Source organism: Amia ocellicauda, chromosome 8, assembly GCF_036373705.1.
Source record: "Amia ocellicauda isolate fAmiCal2 chromosome 8, fAmiCal2.hap1, whole genome shotgun sequence".
Taxonomy (NCBI): Eukaryota; Metazoa; Chordata; class Actinopteri; order Amiiformes; family Amiidae; genus Amia; species Amia ocellicauda.
In genome coordinates, this window is record NC_089857.1 from 6,769,723 (window position 1) to 6,788,020 (window position 18,298).

Genomic DNA, 18,298 nt, shown 5'->3' on the forward strand with positions numbered 1-18,298 from the left:
TCAGACATTCAGTTTGGAGTTCAGGAGATTGTCTTGACCAGGACCACACCCCTAAATGCATTGAAGCAACTGCCATGTGATTGGTTGATTAGATAATTGCATTAATGAGAAATTGAACAGGTGTTCCTAATAATCCTTTAGGTGAGTGTATATATATATAGCCTACATATTAATAATTATTTTTTTAAACAACATTTTTTTTCATTGGGCAGTTATTGCATTCAAATCTTCAGAGGTGCTTCCTCGTTATCATTGGCAGTTTAATTTTCTCATTCTACATATGCGTATTGGCAACTGAAATATCATGAAAGAGTAATCAACTTAAGCATCAGTAGGGGAAAGGGTGTGTTTTTTTATCTAAGCAATATGGTTCTTGAGCAAAGTTCTGGAAATGCAAGCTCTCCCGCTGTAAAACACTCTCAGATCTGCAGTCTGTTCCGACTGCGTCTGTGTCGAGGTGCGTCTCTACAGCACGCTTAAATAAACCCCCCTTAAGAATACCTGGAATGTGAAATGAAGTTTCAGAGTCTAGCAAAAGCTAATAACCAACTGGTAAAGAAGAATAAAAATTAAAATAATTACCTGCAGTAATTGCCTTGCTTAGCAACTTCTGCCAATGAGAAGATGCAGTCTGCTGTTGCTAGGTGACAAACTCCTTTTCTGATGATGTGATAGTGTTCTCCAAAATAGCTGTGGGAAATAAAAACAAATTAAATATTTCTAGGTTTATATATATATATTATACACACACTTTTTCTTATTAAAAGTATTTTTCACTATAATGAAGGCACCATTATTAATCGGAAACTGTGATTTCGAGGTCTGCAATGTTTCAATATTACAAGTCCAATTGTGATTTCTAACAATAAATACTAAAGCATTCTCTAATATTCACAGGACAGGTGTAAGTCAGGTTAAAAAAATAATCATATTTTCTTCAGAACTTGTGGTTTGTAGCATGTCTTTGCTGTGCATAGGGCTTGTGCTGCAAGGTCAAGAGTTGCAACTAAGTCTCCAATAGATTTAATGATAGTCAATCATGTGTCTTTTATAAATGATACATTGATGGGAGCATCTGACCTGGGTTTCTGTGCAAGTATGGGAAATTGGAGGTCAATAAGGTGCCATACAAAAAAACACATTTTGCCAATGTTTAAATTGTGGCTAAAGGAAATACTTTGCTTGGTGGTGGCAGGACAGGGTGTGGTCTCTCAGTTGTGTTGAACAGTTGGCCTGCCTAATGGGGGGTATTGTCTTATGCTGATTTACATTCAATAAAATAACAATAAAAATAAAAATCTCTTTGTCCCTGAGCACGTTTCATCAGTTATGAGTGCAGTGTGGTGCGTTGTGAGAGGTGTGAGTGTGTGTGTGTGTGTGTGTGTGTGTGTGTGTGTGTGTGTGTGTGTGTGTGTGTGTGTGTGTGTGTGTTTGGGGGTGGGAGGCAGGAAGGAAGTACTGTAGGAAGTCAGTCCACTCCTGGTTGCAGTCGATGATGAGCCGCTCGCGGAGCTGACAGAGGCTGCGGTATTTCTCCACAATGAAAGGCGAGTGAAAGCGTCCGACCGCTTTTGTGCTGCAGAGAAAAGGGAGACGAGGTTACTAAGCAATCAGTTCCATCTGTGTGAAAGCAAAATAACATTCGTCGCTTCCTTTTAGCATGTGCTCTCTGCCGTCCTTGGGATGAATGAATGACGGAGACGAGGAGATGATGGAACGGAAAACAAAATGAAATGGCTATGAACGTAGACATGCCATTCCATCTCCCAATGAGTGGGATTAAACCAGAGAAGACAAAGATGTGCAGTTGGTTACCTGACTATAAAACATGGCGAGTTCATTAACCCAACACTTTACTTTTCATAATCCAAACTGTGGACCCATGACTGTGAACTCCATTGGCTGCTAAAGTATAGCATTCGGCAAAGTCACAGGATACCGAGAATCTGAGATTGCATAGCGGGAATGACAACCCTTCTCATTAATAAAATATACGTTTTTAAATGATCGGTTTTCGATTCTTTTGACTCTCCGCAACAGGAGGTTTAGTGACAAGGTGCTTTATGAAAGGGGGACAGTGGGGAGCAGCGCACACTGAGGATAGTCACAGCATTCGACTTCCAAGTCTCGGAAACGCTGCTGAGGTGTACAGTTATATCCTAACAAAACATGGAGGATGTCCACACTGCGGCAACCGATTCCACTCATGCAATCAAATATCCCTGGGCAAAAAAGCTAATATTATAAATAATAAATCCAATCAAATCAAATCCCTTTCAGTGCAACATAGCTGTTGAATTTAATGTGGTGAAGCCATTCCTGTTATTTATCTCTTTCACCTCTAAGCCCATTTTCACTGTCCTCCCAACACTGAAATCTGTAAAAGCCAACGCAACTTCATTCGGATATAAATTCTTCTTATTCTATCAAAGAATACAAATTTCACGCTCCCACAGATGCAACCTAGTCAGAACCGATGAACACAGCCCTGAGCGCAGCGGAACACAGACGCCAGTAATAATCAACTACAGATAGCCTTCCACAGTGTTAGCTAGAATAACTAACTCCTTCCGCCTCCCTCTTTTCAAAGTTAATGAAAAATAGTCAGGAAAATAAGAGATTAGTTGAGTTCTCTCATATCGACAGCTCTTCTAACTGAGCAATGTTACAATGGGCAATGGTGACCTGTTTATTGATCAAACCTAAAAGTCTACATGTACCCCCTTTTCAAATGTTTACCTTTTGTTGCCTTATAGCCTGGAACAAAATGAAGTAAAATATTTTAACCCAACAACTTCCAAGTGTGAAAAAAGTACTCTACAAATTTGTAGAAAATAAAAACCCATTGGAATAGCAATTCTAAATTATTATTATTATTCATTTCTTAGCAGACACCCTTGTCCAATTAGCCAAAGATTGGCCACTTGAGTGGCTACGGAATAAAAAGGTAAATGTCCTTGAATGGGCCAGTCAGAGCCCCCGATTTAAATTCAATCAAACAATTTGTGGCATAACTTGAAGATTGCTCTCCATGAACGCTGCCCAAGGAACTTGACAGAGCTTGAACAGTTTTGTAAAGAAGAAAGGTCAAATATTTCAAAATCTTTGTGTGCAAAGTTGGTAGAGACTTATCCCAACAGATTCACAGCTATAATTGCTGCCAAAGGTGCTTCCACCAAGAATTAACTGTGAAGACTTTTGAATTTGAAATGTATATTTTCACAATAGTTTTTTTTTCCCGTGAACAGTGTGGAGTATGGTGTGTAGATAAGTGGGAAGAAAAATCCACATTTAAATGCATGAAACTCTGAGGCACTGACACAAACAAAGATCAAAGTTCAAGGGGAAGTAGACTTTCTAAAAGCACTGTAGTGCTGTTCATTGGGAAACCTATAAATCCTATCCAACTTCATTCATCCATCGATCGATTTTCAATAACCACTTCATCCAGTACAGGGGCACGACGAGTCTTAGCAGCAGTTGCAAGGCTGGATACACCCTGGATGGGATGCAGGACAGCACACTCACGCACACATGACTACAGTGCAATTAAGAGCAGGTTATCAACGTACGCAGCCTGTCTCTGGGGTGTGGGAAGAAACCGGCACACCCAAGACCTGAATCGAACCTGGGTGCCCCAAGCTGTAAAGCAACAGCGCTAACTATGAAAACCAGGGTAAAGCTTTCGTATCGGAGAGTTCCAAGTATTGGTTTCATGTCCTCTGTACATACCTGCTAATTTTTATCCAATCAGATGGCACTTTGGACGCCACGGAATGCTTCACCTCGATCAGAAACTGTGGAAAACAAAGCAAATCAACTGTGAGGTGAACAGAAAGATTAAATCATGAAACAGTTGTAAATGGAGGCACAGTCTGTAGAGAGATGAAGTCATACACTCAGTGTAGCATTGGAATAGGGTCTTTTTAGTTTCTTTTCACTTTAAGATGTCCTCTTCTCATTTTAAAAACTCCTTACATATCATACAATCAACAACTTAATCCAAGGGAGCCACAAAGCGCATTGTCAAAACATCCGCCAATGTAAAGCCTCTGGTTATAAACTCAGTGTGTGGACTCGCAGTGTGATCCTGCCAAGCAGCAGTTCAACAAGGCACAAGTATTCTTACCTCCTGGCCGGAGACAGTCACGTAGTCAAAGGCCGGGTTCTTCAGAATGAGGCGGACCTCCTTCCGGTGCTCCAGAATCTCAGAGAGGACATTCTGTATCTCCTCCTTCCGCTTCCGGATCACAGGAAAATCCGTCAGGTCTGCGAATAGCTGTGTCTTATCCCCTGTCCTGGAGACAATTCACACACAGTCATCTCTGGCTCAAGGCCATTCTGAGGGGTGGAAATTATCGTCTGCTGGAACTTGCATTGTGGAATAAGTAGACAGAATTCAAAGCAAATTCCACTATACAGAATGCTTAGAATTCCATTATATAAAGCTCACTAAACAGTCTATTCTGCACCAACAGCTTATGCACAATAACCTCCTCTTGCATCACAATTCAAACCTTAACATTGCCAGAATATATTACCTTACTTAACCTTTTCGTTTTTCTCCTACAGCATTTTTGATCAATTCATTAAATGGGTTTAAAATTATGTTTTATCTTTTGCTTTGCAAACAACTATTATTGAATATAATAAGAACATTTATTTTCAATTTGGTTCTGGCAAGACATGCCCCACCCCCTCTCTCATTCAAGGAGCATCATGGGGACTCACTTGGCTGCCTTCTCGTTGAGCACCTTCAGGAAGTTCTGCGCTGGAGACAGAAGCTGGGGTGTGTTCAGGAGGATGTCCTTCAGGAGAGCAGAGTCAACCTGCGATTGGACAGCAGGCGCCAGAGCCTGGAGCTCTGCCCCCAGGCGTGACAGAGTGCTGGTGATGAGGTAGAACTCCTGCGTGGAACACTGCGACATAGGACGGGTTGGTAACTATGATAAGTGAATTGCACCTTCGGAATACATTATCCTTATATTATAAGTTAACAGTTCATGTGAAAGGGGTCTCGTTATGTAAGAGATGGTACTTCCTGCAGTTTGCGTGAGAGGACTGCAAAGCGAAGCCGAGTCTGGCTGCACAAACTGCATGAAATAACTTCTCTTATACAATAAGACACCCTTCACACGACCCATTAACTTAGTATAAATCACACACTTAAGGATTAGACACAAATATCTTCAAAGTGGAAAACAAAACATTTATTTTACTTAAAATGTTTTGGTCCAGGATCCACTGTAACTGACCTACAGTAACTGATCTGTGTTGCATATTCATGCTGGTTCAACATAACACAATCATTAAAAAAAACAAATGTACATCCTGTGAAACCTGCACCACTCGCATTAAGGGTCCTGAAATGTCACTGGTAACTGAAGGATTTTTAAATCCTAATTCTATGAACAGGGAGAGATAAGAGGTATAGTAATGTTTGGAAATTCTGCCCTGTGATTGGCTGTTTCTCATTTGTGATTTACAATCTCTCTCTAATGTGCTTTTTTTTTTTAATTCAATGTAAATATCCAAGTTGAGGAAGAGCACTGATTAACCCCCCCCCTCAAATATTTATAAAAAGTATGCTTGAATGAATCGGGGGGGAATGAATTATTTATGGCTGTTCTGCTCAAATGCCATTATTCTCTCTCCCTTTCTAATTATTATTGAATTAATTAATTCTAGATTACAGAAATAGCTTTAAATAAGTATTAGCCTGGAACTCATTACAAACCTAAAAAGTAAAAGAAGAATTACACATTTTCACAATTTATAATGCAAGCTTTATAAACATAAAAATTAACTATATTGCTTGATGTTGCCGTTTGTTTAGCTTTTTTCTCAAATGCACCATTTTAAATTAATGTGTCGTAAATCCTACAGTCTCACAATCTTTTAAAAATATGCATGTCTCCAGAAATGGGGCCTAGTTTAATCAGTCATGCTTCCTAACCCTCTGAACAGAGTTTGCTATATTTCATCAAGTTAATGATGTGAAACCACAGATATAAGCAATTTCTCTTCTTGAGGATTTTAAACTGATAAAATCGAGGTTGAACAGTTAAAAATACGTACAGAATGTATTTAAACGTGTTCATTTAACATTATTTATATGCATGCCTCTCTTCATAGGAACTATATATTCAGACTCACAGAAAAAAACCTTGCCTGGTGACTAAAGTATTGTTAAATCCACACCTTGTGTCTATTACAAATAGGACCAACTTATTTTATCTTATTACATATCATTGTGCCAAACATACTTCAGACTGTTACAGAGTTTAGTAAGTTTTTCTTCTTACCCCTATCTCACATCAAAAACTTTCTTCATATTACTCCATTCTTATTCTCAGTTGGTTATCATCCCCAGAAAGGAGTAGAGATTACAGGAACAGGTTTTCAGAGTTTTTCAAGTCATTCTGCTAATAATGTACTACAGCAAAATTATCAGTTTCTCTGGTGTTTGGGTAAAATGATCATTTTTGTTTTATTCTATAAACTACTGACAGCATTTCTACCAAATTCCAAATAAAAATATGAATGGAGTGGAATGGCTGCCATACATGTAGAGATGCTGATTTAAGAAAAATTTGCAGTGGTATTTTTTCCAGAGCTCTATGTCTGTGCTTCTTATGGGGATTATGGGGCATTTCATTTGAAGCACTAAAAAGTTGATTAACCAATGAAGAAGGTCTCCAATTTTAAAATCATAATGATTTTAATTAGAAGAACTGAAAATAACTGACTAGGAAGAAAAATGCAGCAGAAATATTGGAAGCTCAGTATTCCACCTGTAATTCAGACGCGACATGCAACATTTGTTTTTGCGGGCAATTTCAGCCTGCTGGAGTGCCAACACATGGGATCGTTAAATCGAGATGTTCAATTGTCTATAGCTCGTTCAGATGATAGTAAAGGCGTTAATATCCTTAGGACAGTGAAAGGAGGGAAAGAAAGATTTTACTAGTGGTCCAAAATGTCTTGCATCTCAACATTAATTTAAAAACCCCACTGCTTAAAGATTTAGACAATAGTACACCAGACTGTGGCTGGCAGTAACTTGTTCAGCCTGCGAGAACACACAGAATATTGTCTTGTGTGTTTTGTTTTATTTTTTACCATCAATGAGTTTGTGCTTTTTACCTTTTTGTGGTAGATGCTACAGATGCCCCTTTCCAGATCGGGCAGTCGGCTCAGTTGGGTGCGGACGGAGGGCAGCACACAGGACTCGGACGACAGGATTTCAGCCACAGCGTCCTGACGCGCCCGGATCTCCCTGTGAGAAGCACAGCAACGGGGGGTGAACACACTAAACACAGAGGCCCTCTGAAAGGACTACTGAAAGGCTGCAGTTGTACAGTAGCAAAACAGGGAAAATCAGTGTGTATAATGCAAAGTCACAACAGCTTAAACAAATTAAATTAAATAACAGAGCTCACTTAATCACAGCTTTTCAATTACCTTCTAAAAATCAGATCATAATAACATCTGCCTGCATGTTAGCTTATGCTGGCAAACTGACAGAGTGTAGTTCTTCTCAGTGAAGGTCACCATATATCTCTACAGAATTTGAGGGAGCATCAGATAAGAGTTCAGGAGTTTTCATTCTTCATTACCAATGTGGAACAATTTGAAATATTAGCATGAACACTGAAAACATTTTCTTGGACTTCCAGGAAAAAACAAGTACGAATTCAAGCATTTTTAAAAATAATTTGCGATTTTACACTTGTAGAGTAACAGTTTACTTCATGTCCCAAGGGTATGCCAGAGTATCTGATTTCTACCACCTACAAGCGTTCAGTTTTCTTGGAAGCGCTTCTTCCTGCATCATCTCATTCAGTCTGGGTTTAGATCAAACATAACAGAAACCGCTTTACAACAGGTTTCATAATACTTTTTAATGTTAGGCAATTGTAAGCCAGAACAGCTGGCATGGAACTGCACCTGTTGCATCATACGTGCTCTGATGCCCAGCAGTCAGAAATACGATGTTTATGAGGAGGGCCCAGTTGTGTTAGTGTACTGTTTCTCTACCTATCCCTGATGGGCCTTTCAGCTGTTTTAATCATGCCATAGCAATTACTTTCTATCATTATATGAATTATTATTGTCCATCCATCCATTTTCAGTAACGGTTTCATCAAGTATAAGCGCACATACATACACACGGCTTCAGGGCAATTTAGAGTAACCAAATCAACCTAAGCATAATAATAATACTCAAAAGCCAAAGTAGAAATCCCATAGCAAATATGCAAACCATAGCTATAAAACCTAGAATTTCCTAATTATAAGTCTTTTTGTTACAGTTTCTTGGTTTAATTAAAAAAAAAAAAAAAAAAAAAAAGGAGCAATTTGATATCCAATAGAGGATTTCATCACAAAAACGTGGTAGGTGCCCACCGAGTCTCGCGGCTTGTACTTTCAGCAGGCATTACATTATTCCGTTCTCTCCCCCCTGGATAGACAGTCAGGTTATATAAGTTGGTGTGTCCCAAAAAACAGGTGGTGAGGGGTGGAATTTGGGACCCACGGGGGCCTACATTCTCTCTCATCAACAGTGATTTTCATCCGAGTCCTCCCACCCGTGCCCTCACCAGTCCCAGCCTTGACGAGCTCTGGAGCCGAAACAAGATGCAGTACGGCTCAAGCTGTCGCACCAGTCCCGTTGCCGCCTGAACAGGGAGGGCCAGGTGCTGAGGCTCCCGGAGGGACAGCCTCTGACCATCAGCCCTGCTTTCTCCCAACGTAGGCCGGGGCAGTGGGCTGAACGAGAGACCAGGTGCTGCAGATCGGGGAAGGAAAACACTACAGATACCGAATCAGAGCGCGGGGAGGAATTCTTCCAATGAGTCAAATCCAGCACCATCTGTTTCACTACACTAAGGATCACGACAGTGACATCTGAAATAATCTGCACAAGCTCTGGCAGAATCAGATGCCGCAAATCCTTTCAATTGTTTAATTCATCAACTGCTTAGAACATGGACACTATAGTGGATCTCAAATCATTTTTATGATGTTATTGATACATTAGGGGGCTTTGGCTGAACCCTAGTAAGACTTTGATGGATGGAGAGTAATAATGTGTTCGGATTTGGCTTGAACTCGCTTGGCTGAGGGAGCATTGGCCTGAGAATGTGGACGAGGCATCGGAACCACCCCCCTCATGCAAAGACAGTGTTTAGGGAGGATGGAGGGATGTGAAGCAATGAATGCTGGAAAAGTATGGTCTGAAACCCGTACATATGCATGCTTTGAGACAGATTAGGGTCCAACCCCTCTCCCACAAATATTTGCAACTCCAATTGGATGGACAATAAAAATAATGTTTTATTCTTGTAGAATTATTCTTCACTCAGACCCCAGTCCACTAGCCCACGTTTTTAAGGACTGACAGAAAAACATCATGCAATGGACTGGAAAAATAAGTATTCGAACTGAACACGAGATTCAACACGATCTCAGGATCTCACTCTCTGGAACAGCGATCCTCCTCTGTAATAAATAGGATGCATTCTCAAAAAGCAAAACAATTTTCAAAAAAGGTTACATAGTCATGGATTTTCTGAAAATGAACCCCCAAAAAGGTTAAGCCAGGCTTTAGTCATGTACACATATGGCTATTCGTTCTGATAATCCAGAAACACAGTCACCAATCCCACTGCTGCAACACTGTAATCCCCAGGAGCCATGAAAATAGCCTCACAAGCAAAGTGTCAATTAGTGTCCCATTTACTTTCATAAGCACTTGTTCCTGTTCATTCTCAGAGTGAAGGGGAACTTGTATCATCTGCTAAGGGTCTCTTTCAGCTCAGTTACTCCATGTTAATTAACATATATATTCCTCAAAATGAGTACAATTTTTGCTTTATTATGTTTTACTGGAATGGGGCTTTATGGGTTTGTTAGTTTTATTACAACTACAGAAAAAAAATATTTCCATAAACCAATCAGATGTGGGGTTTATGAATAAAAATAATGCTTGCTAATTGTGATAAACATTGAACACAATATATTATGAAAGCTGTGAATAACAGAAACAAGCATCGCAAAAAGGAAAGCTTTAAACTGGTATTACATATATGGCATTGGAAGATATTGTGGAACTTGCAATGCCAAAAAAAAAAATGGGTGTTACATAACAGAGCCTTTATTTCCTGAGAAAAGCTTGCAGTCATACCAGGGGAGAATATATTATTTGGCAGAACACTGCTACTGAATTCAAACAAGAGCAGGATCTCTTGGAATGTGTAAATGTGTTTTACCTTGCAGGCCTTGAAAACATACCTCTATAAGAATTTCAGAGATTTCATTAACAGATGTCTGTGTCATCTTCAATGGCCAAGTGGACCCTTAACATACCTGGCCAGTACAGTACTTCAGTTTAGTGTGCTTCTGTGCAACGAACAAACCAGATTTGGCCATTACATTGCAAATGATAGGTCTGTTTATAAAGACATGATATTTTTATTGGTGTGCATGTATAGATACAGGTAGACTATATCACAGAGGACTTTTACACTTCCTTTTCTAGCCTTGTTTTACAGGTCAGTGATTTTATTTTTCCTCTCCACAGTCAGTGAACGGTGACCAGAATATGCACACAGATCTCACCGAGAAATGACATCCCCTTAATGAGGTCATCCCTAACTCAAGACTTACAGCGAGACCCACTGCTGCTGCTTAATTGCACAAGTATTTCATAAACACAGTAAGTAAAAGGGTATTTACTAGAACAAAACTGAATTATTAACCAATGTTGCCAATGTGTCAATGCAACTGTGGCTTTGGGAGCAAAAGATGCCTTATTTTACTGAGGCCTACAATGGAGTTTAGGCTTTTCTAAACAAACACATAAATACATATACAGATAAGTAAAAGGTAGACTTTCTCAGAGCCCTTTGACAAAATTCCAAGTGACATGTTTCGCAGACACTTACCCGGACGATTTCAATGGTTGTGTCACCCACTTCTTCATCAGCCTTCTGCCAAAAGGAGTCTGAGTGTGGTCCAACACCCAGAGCAGGCTGCCTCTGGTCTTCTTATCTGTCTACAGAAACGGGGTGAGAATGAACTCATCAGTGTGGGCTTACTCCATCCAGGAACGCCCACGGCCACTCAGTCAGCGAGTGACGGCAGAGGAATCATGGGAGTGCTGCACAATGCTGGACAACTGGGTGAAGAGAAGTACAGTGAGGGAAAAAAGTATTTGATCCCCTGCTGATTTTGTACATTTGCCCACTGAAAAAGAATGGTAGGTGTATTTTAACAGTGAGAGACAGAATAACAACAAAAAAATACAGAAAAACGCATTTCAAAAAAGTTATAAATTGATTTGCATGTTAATGAGGGAAATAAGTATTTGACCCCTTCGACTTAGTACTTGGTGGCAAAACCCTTGTTGGCAATCACAGAGGTCAGACGTTTCTTGTAGTTGGCCACCAGGTTTGCACACATCTCAGGAGGGATTTTATCCCACTCCTCTTTGCAGATCCTCTCCAAGTCATTAAGGTTTCGAGGCTGATGTTTGGCAACTCGAACCTTCAGCTCCCTCCACAGATTTTCTATAGGATTAAGGTCTGGAGACTGGCTAGGCCACTCCAGGACCTTAATGTGCTTCTTCTTGAGCCACTCCTTTATTGCCTTGGCTGTGTGTTTTGGGTCATTGTCATGCTGGAATACCCATCCACGACCCATTTTCAATGCCCTGGCTGAGGGAAGGAGGTTCTCACTCAAGATTTGACAGTACATGGCCCCGTCCATCGTCCCTTTGATGCTGTGCAGTTGTCCTGTCCCCTTAGCAGAAAAACACCCCCAAAGCATAATGTTTCCACCTCCATGTTTGACGGTGGGGATGGTGTTCTTGGGGTCATTCCTCCTCCTCCAAACACGGCGAGTTGTGTTGATGCCAAAGAGCTCGATTTTGGTCTCATCTGACCACAACACTTTCACCCAGTTCTCCTCTGAATCATTCAGATGTTCATTGGCAAACTTCAGACGGGCCTGTACATGTGCTTTCTTGAGCAGGGGGACTTTGTGGGCGCTGCAGGATTTCAGTCCTTCACGGCGTAGTGTGTTACCAATTGTTGTCTTGGTGACTATGGTCCCAGCTGCCTTGAGATCATTAACAAGATCCTCCCGTGTAGTTCTGGGCTGATTCCTCACCGTTCTCATGATCATTGAAACTCCACGAGGTGAGATCTTGCATGGAGCCCCAGACCGAGGGAGACTGACAGTTATTTTGTGTTTCTTCCATTTGCGAATAATTGTACCAACTGTTGTTACCTTCTCACCAAGCTGCTTGGCGATGGTCTTGTAGCCCATTCCAGCCTTGTGTAGGTCTACAATCTTGTCCCTGACATCCCTGGACAGCTCTTTGGTCTTGGCCATGGTGGAGAGTTTGGAATCTGATTGATTGATTGCTTCTGTGGACGGGTGTCTTTTATACAGGTAACGAGCTGAGATTAGGAGTACTCCCTTTAAGAGAGTGCTCCTAATCTCAGTTCGTTACCTGTATAAAAGACACCTGGGAGCCAGGAATCTTGCTGATTGATAGGGGATCAAATACTTATTTCCCTCATTAACATGCAAATCAATTTATAACTTTTTTGAAATGCATTTTTCTGGATTTGTTTGTTGTTATTCTGTCTCTCACTGTTAAAATACACCTACCATTAAAATTATAGACTGATCATTTCTTTGTCAGTGGGCAAACATACAAAATCAGCAGGGGATCAAATACTTTTTTCCCTCACTGTATCTGCTTTCTAGACTCGATGCTGCAATTTCATTAAGAAAAAACATACAAACACTTGGTGACAGGATGTGTAGAGGATACAACCAAATTAAAAGACACAATCAAAATCTGCCTCTCTTTCATCCAGAGCCACACAGATGCTCGACCTGCCAGGAGTGGGAGTGAGAATTGCATGCTGGGACTGTCCCCCTCACCCCCTCTGACTCACTTGGTTTTGCAGGATCTCAAGATTCTTCAAGGTGGTGGCAGTGAGCACCATGTACTCCGCTTCATTGGAGAGCTGTTTGAAGGAGCTGGGGAAAAATAAAACGATAACCTGGGTGTGTGTTCTCAAACCCTTCTGTCACCCAGGTATATATGGTGTGTGCCATCTTCATAAACAGCTCAATCATTCTGCCACTCAACAGCTCACACGGAAGGTTAAAAAAACAATAATACTTCAATAAAAACGAATAAACAGAAAAGGAAAAGCTAGAGGTCAGATCACTATTGATCTTGTCATTTCATATTCCGGCTTTATTATGCAATCATTCATGAGAGCTCACAGAACTGCTGTTTTTAAGCACCTTGGAAAACGTGTCTGGTTGAAACTCTTGAATTGAAAAGCCCTGGCAACAGTCATATAGTGCACTGATGACATGTCACTGCAGTCCCCCCACCTCCAGGGGGTGACAGCGACGTGAAATTCCTCACCTACCTGGAACAGAGCAGCACCTTCTCCAGGTTAAACTCCGACAGGTACTTTACAACAGCCCCCAGACAGCAGATGACTGGCCGGTCCAGGTGGATTACACTGGAGAGAGACTGAGAGCCTGAGGGACAACACACAAACACTTAAGAGTTGAAACCAAGGCTTCCTGTCTCACAGAGCACTGTGGAAGTGAAAACATCAAAAAAAGTTAGGGCGATAGCATCTACATGGGGATGGGGTCTGTTTATAAGCATAAGTTCTACAAGTGTGTGTCAGAGATTTTGACTATTTGACAAAACTATTTGTATATTAGCAAACACCAATAAAGTTAAAACATGCAGAAATTATAAATCCTGCTGGCACCAAGCAGAAGAGAAGAATATAATGAACTGTGTGGTGTTTGAAATCCCTGCATTTTATAATAAAATGCTCGCCACCTTCTAAACGTCCTTCCGCAAAGACTTGAGTGAATTGAGTGCACTCTGTTTATTTCCGCTGGTGTCCGGGGTTTTTTAATTGACTGGGCCTCAAAAGGTTTGCAGTTGGAGCCATAGCAACCCGAGAAAGTCAATGTATGAAATGCCATCTAAAGAAACTGACTTTCCCATTAAGCAAAAACACGCAGAATCTTTTCTTTAAGAATGAAAGGAGTCTACGATTGTATTTAAGTGCTTAACAGCTGATGTGCTGGAAGTGGAATTGGAAGAGGCATGCACACATTAGTTATAGCCTGTCCTGGGTTCCCAACAGAAAGAAAATGACATTCAGGTCTCCTCTCTATGTTCTCGGTGGTTCAAGCCCAGCCATGAGATCTTTCTTGGAGTGATAACTCTTTTCATGTAACTGCCTTCAGAAATCAGCGTCAATGTCTCCACTTTAGTGGAGTTGTCTCTGTGACACTATGGCAACCGGAGTTCCATCTGTGGCCACGGCTGAGAAGCGGGAGACGTGACAGGACAGACGTGGTGCTCACTGCCGCCCGTGACGGCTCAGCGTTCCACGCCACATGTCAGCATCCCACGGCCAAACTGCACTGAGGCGCTACGAACACCCGCTCCAAACAGACCGCAGAGATGACAGGAACACATTGGTCCCTCCACGCAAACTCCCTCTCCCCCCTTCCCCCCTGTCCCCTTCCCCCCCCTGGATCTGGTCTTTTGGGGTTGAAATTGCTGCAAATAAGTTTTGTTTCTTTTTTAAAAAAAAAATCGAATCACCAGTTATTTTTTATTTTCTCCCCCTACGTTTTGGAAACCACGTCCCCCACCACTACACGATTGGGATCCTCCAAACCTTGCCACCCTCGAGCCACCCATCATTGTACATGAAGTACAAGGGAGCACACTTCAATTACCTTCTAAATACAATTCAGGAAACACCGAACTAAGGTAGCTCATTTGCACTTAGTTGTAAGTCGCCCTGGATAAGGGTGTCTGCCAAGAAATAAAAATAATAATAATAATAATAATAATATAATAATAATAATAATAATAATAATAATAATAATAATAATAATAATAATAATAATAATAATAATAATAGCCCAGAGTGAGCCCTCAGGCAGGTTGCTGTTTAACAATCTCGGCATAATCAGCAAGAAAGAGATTTGCCTGTCAGATGTGTAACCTAGGGAAGTCCACCATTAGTGCTTTTCCACCAACAAGGAGCCGGTGCTGGAGCTGGAGCCGGTGCTCGGCCTGGAAACCAGCTGATCTTTTTGAGAGCCTGCCCGCTTTTCCACCGGTTTTGGAACCAAACGCTGACGCTGAAACCCTATTTAACCATCAAAATTAAACTCATTCAGCATCTACACACAGCACAGATACACTGTAAAAAACTAAACAAAAAACGCGAGATCACATGTAGACAAGCAGAAACGAAAAATACAGCTCTACGAATATGCTAAGATAACTCAGACTTTTATTTTTATTTATTTTATTGATGCATTAAGGGATTTACACCGATTTGCTATTTCAGACACTTTTACTGTATTGGATAAAATACAAGACAGAGTTAACATGCATTCGTCACCGCGCACACAGTTCATTATGAATATACTTTGTATGAGTGGATACATTTTCATTCATTTTGTGGCGTATTTTTACTTTTATTCTTGTTTAAAAAACAAAGACTATTGGCTAGCCTACTGATTATGAATGTGGTTGTTTTGGGGGTATTTGCGGCGCAGTCGTGGGCAGATCAATAAACTGTCGGACGATCTCAGGTGATGTTAATGGTTTGATGGGAAATTGTGCTTATTGATGAAGTCTAGATGATGGTCCCAAATCACTGTTGCATTGTCCCTGTTGCCAGACACGCAGCAATGCTCTTATGTGTTGAAAGTCGCCCTGGATAAGAGCGTCTGCTAACAAATACATAATAATAATAATAATAATACATTGTCAGCACTGCTGGCGTGTGAGCATAAAGCGCATCACTGTAACAGATCTTATTGTGTATTTGATCTTCCTGTAGAATTTTGTGTAATTCGCCCTGTGCTAAGAAAATGAATTTATTCATGAATTATGAAAACACGGCGGCTGAACTCCAGCAAATAACTTTTGGTGGAGATGACTTTACACCACCCCCCGGCCCCTTACGTCACTGGTTCCTTGGTTCCAGACCAGCAAGTTAGGTGCCAGAAAAAGCGGCTCCGTGCCGGCCGAGAGCCAGTTCTTTTGTGGTGGAAAAGCGCGGAACGGTTCCAGATTAGGCACCGGCTACGAACTGGCACCGGCTCCTTGTCGGGGGAGCCCAGTGAGTTGCTGGTTTGTCAGTAAGCAGTTTCACCACAACGGGGCCTGGTCCCTATGCTCGAAAATACAGTGCTGCCACTGTGACAGAATCAAGGGCATTGTCCCATTTCTGGCAGGAGTATTTAATCCAAATATAATTTGAACACCCATGTAAAAAGTTGCACTATTTGTTTTTAAAAAAGGCGCCTATAGTCAATGGTAGTATAGCAATGAATCCTGAATCAACAGAAACCTAAGCAGTAGACAAAAAGTACAGTTTGGTGTGGTTAACCGCTGCCTGGGATACGATAAGGAAACGGATCTCTCTAAATCTCTACATGTCAGGACCCCAGGGTGACTCACATCCAATTGCACTTAATGCTTTTCCAAACGTTCACACATCCCTGCCCAAATCTCAGCAGAGCCACCTCGGACAATTGGCAGGAGCCCAAGTAAGCCGACTTAATTAAAAGTCAGAAGGCTGCATACGTGTGGTATTTTACCTGCCGTCTCGGGGTTGGCATTTGTATAGAAATCCGAGACGGTCTGAAACGCCGTGCTGTAGTCAAAGTGTGCGCTGTCCAGCCTCTCCACGCGGATCCTGTCGTCTCCCTGCACACTGCAAAACAGGGAGAGAACGAAAACAAGGATTGTAAGATTCCCAAAGCAGACCAGAATATTAGACTTCACTTAATGAGTGCAATTAGAGGAGATATGTTTTTCCCCATTGACTGTGGTCTATCATTCCTGTACACTCATGGTCAATTAAAGTGGCTTCTAGCAGTTACTTACTCTGTCTGCCATGGAGAGGCTATGGCTTTTCAGACTTTTTCAACATGGTCTCCAATCTGTGATTAGGTATCCTGCTTTAGAGAATAATCTTTCACTGTCCACTGATGTTCCAGTCACGTGACCCTGGCAACTAACTTTTGGCCGATCAAAACTCAGGAATTTTCAGATGACATATGGCTGTAAAATCAGGTGAAATTCAGAGATATTTAATCAGTGTAGAGTGAAAATACGTTCCTTTTTTGCATTGATATTACAGAATCACTTCTTGAGCTGAGAAAGTGAAGGTGTCATAGAATACAAAATTATGCATTATTTACTAATAGTTGCTGTGAGAACTGATTATCACCCCAAGACAAAATACTTACAAAGTTAGATATTTACTTAACAAAAAAAACGGTCCAGCTCTGCTCCAGCTCCGGGTCTTGGAGCTGATGCAGGGCCAACTCAGCAGCAGCCGATGTCAGTGGCATTATCACATAGTTATTTAATGGTTTTCAAAGGCAGTGGTGTGTGCTCCTAGTGACTTAATGCTACATTTTCAGCTCAAATCACTCACTCCTCTAAAGCTTTCAGCTGAAATTGTAGCTCTAAAGATTCCATAATGTTGCCCTAATGAGAGAAAGCGAGTGTGGATGTGTTTTACTGCTGGGCTGGGCTCTCTGCAGATATTTCCACTAATGGCCTTCAGCACTGCACTGTGATAGGGTCTTTGCGCAGCAATTGGTCTACATATTACTGCAAAAAGTGATGTAAAACTAACAAAAACCCTGGATAATCAGATACAAATGTACAGAATAGGGTTTTGAAGAAATTAGAAATATCGGGGGGTTGGGAGGCACCGATTTACTTCAGAAACAAAACGCCTAACAAATTAAATCAAATTGAGCTTTAGTGTTCCAAAAGAGTTGAATTATGTTTGCATTTCACTGAAAGAGGTTCCAAGCAGCCTGGCATATAGGGCCCAGAATGCACTGCAAGGGGATTTTGACTGTGGAGAGCCACTCAGCAGCCACCCAGTATGTGATGTATATATAAATAAAAGATTTCTAATCATAAATCAACTCAAACAAGTTTGACATTTATTTCGTTTGTTTGTTTATAACACGTTGGAATCTCCTGATCCGAGCTGGATTTCAGTTTATACCCTAAAGCAAGGTGTTGAAGATTAAGATTGGAGAAAAATAACTAACAGATAAAGCTGAAAAGGTTGCCTTCCTGAAACATTACTGATGCTGTGTGCAGAAAATCAGGAGTTCCTAAATTCAACACACAAACACGCACACACAAACACACATCTCCTCAGGAACTGACAGC

General features: G+C 41.1%; 1 protein-coding gene across 2 annotated transcripts in view; it reads right to left on the reverse strand.

Annotated features, from left to right (window-relative positions):
* msh3 (mutS homolog 3 (E. coli)) overlaps window positions 1-18,298 on the reverse strand; it is a 75,215-nt gene that overhangs the window by 46,622 nt on the left and 10,295 nt on the right. For both annotated transcript variants that reach the window (XM_066711914.1, XM_066711913.1), the window contains 10 exons: window positions 16,696-16,811; window positions 13,464-13,578; window positions 12,975-13,059; window positions 10,950-11,059; window positions 7,147-7,279; window positions 4,732-4,919; window positions 4,130-4,298; window positions 3,733-3,797; window positions 1,460-1,576; window positions 583-690 (listed from right to left, as the gene is read on the reverse strand). In XM_066711914.1, the coding sequence (XP_066568011.1) occupies window positions 583-690; window positions 1,460-1,576; window positions 3,733-3,797; window positions 4,130-4,298; window positions 4,732-4,919; window positions 7,147-7,279; window positions 10,950-11,059; window positions 12,975-13,059; window positions 13,464-13,578; window positions 16,696-16,811 (1,206 nt within the window). The remainder of the gene's footprint in view (window positions 1-582; window positions 691-1,459; window positions 1,577-3,732; window positions 3,798-4,129; window positions 4,299-4,731; window positions 4,920-7,146; window positions 7,280-10,949; window positions 11,060-12,974; window positions 13,060-13,463; window positions 13,579-16,695; window positions 16,812-18,298) is intronic.